Source organism: Microtus ochrogaster, linkage group LG8 (genome assembly GCF_000317375.1).
Source record: "Microtus ochrogaster isolate Prairie Vole_2 linkage group LG8, MicOch1.0, whole genome shotgun sequence".
NCBI lineage: Eukaryota > Metazoa > Chordata > Mammalia > Rodentia > Cricetidae > Microtus > Microtus ochrogaster.
Window position 1 is genome coordinate 23,980,962 of NC_022033.1, and position 8,083 is coordinate 23,989,044.

At 51.1% G+C, this 8,083-nt stretch overlaps 1 protein-coding gene across 1 annotated transcript in view; it reads right to left on the reverse strand.

The window, feature by feature from the left end:
- Positions 1-207: 207 nt before the first annotated feature.
- Positions 208-8,083, reverse strand: part of LOC101980180 — an 18,590-nt gene continuing 10,714 nt past the window's right edge. The window contains exons 11-15 of the mRNA XM_013352084.1: positions 7,544-7,611; positions 7,347-7,392; positions 5,152-5,215; positions 2,270-2,349; positions 208-237 (exon numbers count right to left, since the gene is read on the reverse strand). Coding sequence (XP_013207538.1) covers positions 208-237; positions 2,270-2,349; positions 5,152-5,215; positions 7,347-7,392; positions 7,544-7,611 — 288 coding nt within the window. The remainder of the gene's footprint in view (positions 238-2,269; positions 2,350-5,151; positions 5,216-7,346; positions 7,393-7,543; positions 7,612-8,083) is intronic.

Genomic DNA, 8,083 nt, shown 5'->3' on the forward strand with positions numbered 1-8,083 from the left:
GAGAACTAGAGCGGGGAAGGATGCCCTTCATCTAAACCCTTCAAGGTCGCTTCCCTACTGTCAGGAAACATAGCAAACTCAGACCCAGACCCACAGAGGAAACATCTTTATTACAGCTGAGAACTCCATTGGGACTGAAGCGGATCATGGACTTTGGGGTCTTGAGCACGGGCAGCTGGGGGCAGGGACTGGTCCTCTGCAGAGCAGCTACTTGGAAATGGTCAGTAGTATGTAATTCTGTGGACAGAGCAGAGCGTGCTTTCCCAGGGTTGCTCCTGACACACCAGAGGGGCCCACACCTGTGACTAAGAAAGGAGAGCCAGGGACTGGGTGGATGAGGGTGCAGAGCAGAGAGGAAGACGAGGTCTTGGGAGCATCTATGAGGATAGGCACACTAGACTTCGGAGTGTTTCCTGAGGTGTATTGACTAGGGAATGAAGGACGATGAGGGCCGGAAGAACAAGCAGGGCAGCCCTGGAAGGGTGTGTGTTGTACACTGCTCAGCTCCGGTGACTTTTTCCTTTAAACAACGGTCTGCATGGTGTGCTCTGTAACCTGCACCTGAACAATGGTGCAAGGCAGCCGAGAAGCAGATCAGCAAGTGTGCCTTGCTTCTCACAGGTCTGGTCATGAGACAGGGCTTCGATGGCTAGAAGGTGCTGGCTGTGACCTGGCTCTGGTCATTCACCTGACCTGATGCTCCAGGGCTGGTGGCATTGTTTTATAGGACAGTCACAAACCTGGATGATCTGGATGTGTTCCTCCAGGCCTACTCAAGTAAGGGCTTCTCTGGACTCTCTAAGGCCCCTAGGCAGAAGCAGCAGTGGTGGGGAATGGGGAGTGGAAGACACTGACTGGCCGTTGAGGCAACGCCTGCTGCGGCTCCCACCTCAGGTTCTTGAAGGCAGACTTCTGCAGTCAGGAATGGGGATGGGAGGCTCAGGGTCTAAGCTGGGATCCTAAAAGCTCAAGGTCATTTGCCTTTTTTTTTTTTTTTTTTTTTTTTTTTTTTTGTTTTTTGAGACAGGGTTTCTCTGTGGCTTTGGAGCCTGTCCTGGAACTAGCTCTGTAGACCAGGCTGGTCTCGAACTCACAGAGATCCGCCTGCCTCTGCCTCCCGAGTGCTGGGATTAAAGGCGTGCGCCACCACCGCCTGGCCCTTCCTTTCTTTTTGACACAGAGTCCCATTATGTAGTCCAGTCTGACCTGGAATTCAGATCATCCTGGCTCCATCTCCTGAGTGCCGGGATTACAAGTATGTGCCACAACCTTGGTAATCATCTCAAGGGGAGGGAAGAAATGAAGAGTGTGTCTGAGTCCTGCCCTTCTTACCAACCTCCTTCCCCATTTCCCAAGATCCCTGTCTCTGTCTCAGTGTCTCTGTCTTTCCCCTGCCCAAATCTGGAGTTTATCATGGTCATGTTCAGCTTTCAGAAGGCATTTCATTCTGAGAGATGTGTTCTGTTAGCTGTGAGATTGTATTTCTGTCTGCCTTCCAACTTGTTCTTCTGAAACCTCCTTTAAATATTTCTTTCATCTTTCAAAAAGATATTTTTGTTTTCATATTTGTGTATATTTGTATGTCTTTGAGTGTATGCCATGTGTGTGCAGGTACCAGTGGAAACCAGAAGTGGGCATCAGGTCCCCTGGGGCTGGAGTACCAGGCCGTTGTGCGCCTCCTCTGGCTATGGGTGCTGGGAAGAGCAGCAACACTCTTCACCACTGAGCCCACATCCCTAGAACTTCACATAATGAACTTTCCCCCTTTGAGAGCCAGGGCAGGAAGTAGCACAGGCCTGGGAGCAGATCCCCAGGCAGTACCTCAGAGGCTAAGCTTATCCTTGCTTCCTGCCCCTGGTGTTTGCAGAGTGCGGGCACTGGGCACAACAGTACTGTCTGGGAACCAGGACACCTCAGTTCTAGGGAGGTGGATGGTCCTATCTAAGATATAGACTTGGAGGTCAGATAAAGACTCCTGCTTTGACACCCTGGCCCTGCTTCTCTGCCTTTCTGAGCCTTGAGTTTCCTCTCAGGCAAAGTGGGGAGAATAGTCTGTGTAAGGGGAGATGCTCTTGATGAGCCCTGAGTTCTGGCTTCCTGAGTGGCTCAGGCTGGCCCCCAAGGTCTCAGTCACTTTATAGCAGGTGTCACATCCAGCATGGTTGTGAGGTAGAGGTAACATGAGAGGCAGAAAGCCTGGAGCGGCCTCAGCTTCTGATTCCAACTCATTAGCTGAGCATCATGGGGAGACCCCTCCCTCTGCACCTACCTCAGAGAAGTCCACTTGGGCCTTGCTGAAGGAGATGCCCTTGATCTTGGGCAGTGGGAGGCCATGCTCTCTGAGCCACTCTGCAAGAGGAAGGTAGGAAGGAGCTCAGGGCCTGGGGGGCAGGGCTGTCTGGCAGATGTGCTTGGGAGACTCTGGGTGGCTAACCTCCACAGCCCCTAGCTAGGGGACCTTCTGTACCTTAATCCGCCTTGTCCAGGCAGTCCTGACAGCAAGCAGCCTAGTGAAAGGAGACGTTACTAGAGGAGTACAACTTTCAACATTTCCTGTGACATTGTCATCTACAAACGTGTTGGGACACACATGTCCTGTGAGCCACAGGTTGGATCACCTCCCCACACCTTTATTTACACCTGTCTTTTAAAGGAACACTTACTAAATATGTCCCAGACCTGTGAACACATTGTTAGGAAGCTGTCCTTTGTGGTGTTCAAGGGAGATTCAATTTGATGAAGATTGAAGGTTTCCTGCGAATCTGCTCAGGAAATGCATTTTATCTAATTCTCTCTCTCACTCTGTAGTAATACGAGCGGTGGGCTGTGTCCCGCCACCCAGCTAGCTTTACCCGAAATAATTACACGGACACTGTATTCTTTTAAACACTGCTTGGCCCTTTACAGTAAGGCTCTGGCCCTTACTGGCTAATTCTGATATCCCGATCAACCCATCTCTAATAATCTGTGAGCACCGGTCTTACCGGGAAGATTCTAGCCTATGTCCATCCTGGGTCCGAGCTTCATCGCGTGTGCCTCAGAGAGCAGAGCTCTCGCCTCTGCCCCCAAGAGTGGAGCACCGTGTCTCTCTGAGGCATCTTACCTCACTTCCTCTTCCTCCCAGCATTCTGCTCTGTTTACTCCACCCACCTATGTTCTAAGCTATGAGCCCAAGCAGTTTGTTTATTACTCAACCAATGAAATCAACAGATTGATATATGACACTCCCACATCATCACTCATCTTAAAATGAGCTGACATGTTGGCAGAAATGACACATCTTACAAATAGGTGAGACAGGGGACAGAATCAACTGAAAACGCTAGACATGGGCGATCAGATATGTTTGCTCCCCAAATAGCTGCAAACTAAGCCTCAAATCAGTAAATTTACAGAGCTGGTCGGTTTGCTGTCAGTGCTTCTGGCAACTATTTGGCTAGCTGATTTTCATAAATGGGATTGTGAAAAACTGAGGCCTGGCATGGCCTCCTCCTGTGCCCACCACCCTGTGTTGAGCAGTCTTTTCCCCACCCCATTTCTCCCAGCCACTCTGGGATTGGAGAGATCTTGCATACTCTTGCTGGCCAAATGGTCACTTGGAAGTCAGGTGTGGGGTGGATGGAGGAGGAAGAGCCCATGCGTGTGTTCTCCTATTTGCCCTCAGACCTCACTGGGTCCCCAGCCTGAGGACTCCTCGTGCTAGGACTCTTCCATGGGACTTGCCCAAGTCTCCCCACTGTGGTTTCTTCTCTCAAGTTGTTTCTTACAGCCCTCCTGGGTTTCTGCAATGGCTGCACACTGCCCTTTTCTCCTCTGGGTGGGGTTGCAGTATGAACAGTACCCCATGGCATTTGAGAAAGTTCCTAGCCTGGTGTTTAGACCTTGTATGACCATACCAACTTCTGGGCCTGGCCCACTTCCTGGTTTGTTTTTTTGACCCTTGTGGTGTTCCAGGGTGTGACACAAAAGCGTTGAATGAGAGCCTGTGGTGGACACAGAAAGAGTGGGCCCTAACTCCCCAGCCCCTCGCAGTTGAATTCTTGCCTGTCTGTCCTCTCCGACTGCACTGCTGGACCTTCTACTGCCACCTGCTTTGTGCCCAGCTTTTTGAACAGATTTGCTCACTTCATGCCCAGAACCTTCCCTGGCCACCGTAGTTCCTCAGGACGGAAGCCTGGCCAGCGTTTGAACCTCTGACAACTTCTCAAAGCAATTGCTCTCCTAATGTGACTCAGAGCACAAAGACCCTCAATTGAGAAAGAAAGAAGTCAGGACTCTAGACTCAGCTTGGCCAGAGATGTGCTGGGTCACTTTGGACAAGTCACCTAACCACTCTGGATCTGTGGAGGGGCCCATATGAAAGATGAAAAGTCCTAGTTGGATAATCTCCCAGAGTCAGTGGGGCCAGGCTGCACATCCTAGGGTGCGAGTCACTGGACAGAATGCTAGGGACACAATGAGAAACATGAGGACTGGTGTCCATGGGAAGCTGACCATGCAATGGGGCACAGGCACTGACCAGGTAACCATGGGGATGGGCACACACCCTGCCAAAGGAACGGCCAAGCCAGGAAGCCCAGTGCTATGGATTGCCCCTTCCTCTTCCTAACTCACCTCCCCAAGTGTCTACAGTGCCTTGTCCAGCATCTGAAGAACTCTGGGTAAGACAGGGAGTTTTGGAAAATTCTGGGTTCCCGATAGCTAGCAGGAAGGTGATGTGTTGTGACATTTAGCTTTCAGCGGTCTAGCAGGTTCCGATGCCTACCCTGCTGATCATGTTTACAGTGTGAGCTGCCCACTTTAGCCATCCTTCTGATTGGCCTCAGCCCATCTAGCATTCCACTCAGGACCATTGACTGCTGGCCCTGTAGTTGCTGAGGCTGAGTGGCCCCTCCCCTCTGAGGGCCCCTTCCTGTGACTTTACAACCTCCCTGCAGCTGCTCATCTGGCCAACTGTCCATGCTCTGAGCTTGCAACTGCATTAGCGTCCTCCACAACTGCATCTGAAAGCTTGGGTGTCTACTGCCTCCTGCTTTGCCTAGGGGCCAGTCACAAGTCTGACAGCTGTTTGCAGCTCCTGTGGACAGGTCTGGTGCTGCCTCCAGCCATGTATGTGATGTGTGGCTGACAGAGAGGTTCAGTGAGACTCACTGTTATGGTGAGGCAGGAACCGTCTCTTCAGGACTGTCAAGAGCAAGGCCTTCAGATGCTCTTCCTGCAACGTGGAAAGAGCATACAGTTCAGTTCCTCTGGCTTGGCGCATCCCATCCCAGGATGGGGAAACTATTATACAGATGCCACATAGTTTCTGGAGAAGTCCTATAGACACCACCTTAAAAAATACCCCAAGTCTTCCTATGTGGGCTTGGCTGGCATTGAACACACTATCCTCCTGCCTTAGCTTCCCTAGTGCTGGGATTACAGGTGCCACTGCATCTATCCACATGCCACTTCTGAAGGACCTTGGAGGCTTTGGGTCAGATTAGTGAAGGGTCAGGCAACACTGAGGGGCCCAAGAAGGAGACACCTCCCCCACCAGCCATGTACGATCTCTGCTGGGAAGGAAACAGATGGGTCTATGGAACACAGGGCACAGAGTCTCAGAGACCAACTTTAGGTCAGTGTGAGAGACCACCTTCTAGCATTGAGAGCTGCTGACAGAGGGACACGTTGAAACAGCAAGCCTTCCATCCCTAGGAGTGTGCATGGGTGCTTGATCGGGACTGTCCGGACTCCTGCTTTTTGTCAGGTGGGAGGCTACTATTATTACTACACACATGTTTTACATGTCCTTGTTGTGGGTGGCTTATACAATATATAAATTGTCACCCTGGTCTCATGGGTATCCTGTGATATGTCACAGATGAGATTCCAGATTGGAGAAAAAGAATCTTAGTGCCTTTGGTGCAGATTCTAAGCAAGTGAAAACCATGTGCCAAGGACCATAATATTCTGTAGGGTAGGCCTGGGTTCCAGTCCCAGTGAACTCTCCCTACAGTGTTTCTTGGTCCATATATTCACTCAGCCCCACCTCCCTGTGACTCTTCTCTTTTAAGGCTGGAGTCTGTGACATACAGGCCTACAGAGAGGACCTGTGGGGAGAGAGCCTATTGTGCACCCTTCTTCCCAAGCAGTGGCAGGATCAATCCTTGGGGAAGAGGTACAGTTACATTAGCAATGGATTGAGCTCAGGGCTGAAGGCTAGTAGGTTCAGCCATGTTGCACAGCTCCCTGCACCCCTGTGATTAACATGTAGAACACAACTGGCCCTTAAAAAGCTTGCCCCATTCTAGATGACTCCCCAGTTCCTTCCCCTTCTCTGACCTGCTGGGAATCCTGTTGGTTAGGACCACCTTCAAAGATGGCAGTCCCTGACTCTTGTGTGCTGGGCCACCACTACCATCTCCTGGGAACCTTGTCTACTCTCTGCTGGCTACCCCTGCTGTGGCCCCATTGCCTTCTTTTCCCCATCCACCCTCTGCTGGCTACACCCTGCTGTGGCCCCATTGCCTTCTCTTGGTGCTGCTTCTCCTCTGCTTACATTCTCTCAACGAGGCTTCCATCTCAGTCTGAGGAAAAGTCACCCCAGTATGAGCCCAGTAGGACCTGCCTTGCCCCTCTTGGGTCTTGCACTTTGCTCCAGAGCCCTGGCTCTTCCTTGAACCCATTTAGTCTTGGGTCTTCGGCTCACTTCTTCCCTGATGTCTCCCCACTTCTGCTTTGAGTTTTTGTTTAAAAGCCACCTCAATACATCCCCCAACTTCCTTTTTAAAATAGATGATTTTTTTATTTTATGTACATTGGTGTTTTATCTGTATGTATGTTTGTGTGAGGGTGTTGGGTCCCCTGGAACTGGAGTTACAAACAGTTGTGATTGATGCTGGAAATTGTAGTGCTCTTAAGTGCTGAGCCATCTCTCTAGCCTCAGACTCCTTTCTAATGTTGCTGATCCTCACACTGACTCCACTTCTTCATGGTGCTATCACCTGACTCCGTGCTGTACAGTTTGCTTTGCTGAGGTTTATATGGTCTTATGGCTGCTAGCCTGTGAGGGGTGGGGACCTTTGTGTTGTTAGCTGACTCCTCTGTGTACCTGGGGCAAGGCTAGGCACATAGTAGGTACTCAATTAATATCTGTTATAAATATGTGAAAGGATGAAACAGACAAGCCAGAGCCTCAGAGGCCACACCCGACCCCAGCAGGAGTTGGGGGCTCCAGGGTGAGATGAGATTAGGGACAGAGTATGACTCAGGCTTTCCCCATGTCACTGTGTCAGTGACTTGGGAGTATTTACACTGTGCATTGATGGATCTTTTAAGACACAAGGCTGAAGAAAGGGACCCACCTGCTTCTCAATGATGGTGGGGTAGGAACCCAAGGTGACCACAGTGCTGCCAGAAGAAAGAGTAAGTCGGTGAGTGATCTGGGAGTCTAAGTACCTGCCCTGCCCTGGGCACAGAGGGGGCTGCCATCCCCAACCATCCCTTTCTCCTCACCCCTCACTCCCAACTGTCTTATATTTCCCAAATCAAAACCCGTTACCTGTGTGGCATGAACTGGAGTTTTAGTTTCTGACTTCTTGTGGAGAACGCAGCTTTGGAGAGGAGTCGCTGAGATGGATTGAAAGCAGACAGGCAGGGAAGAGTTGGAGCCATTTCCTACAGAGCTCCCCACCCCTATCAACCCATCCAGTCCCAACCCTAGGCCCAGCCCATGAACTTGGCTTCTGTACCATGGTCCTCATCCTGTACCCATGCCACTGCCTCTCCCACACTATGCCTATATGGCCTCACTGGCGGGGGGCAACTCTGGTGGGACAGGACACTCATGAAAGGCAGAGGAGCCAGGCCTGAACATGAGGTAGGCTCAATGGAAAGGTCTTTATTCTGGAATTGTTTCTGGAAGCCAGTAGGCTCCTTGCCTGTGTACATGTTGGGTTGAACCTAGGGCCTCGTACTAGGCGAGGGCTCTATCAATGAGCAACAGGCCTAACTGACAACATCATCATCACCACTACCACCACCACCACCACCACCACCACCACCACCACCACCACCACCACCACCACCAACACCACCACCA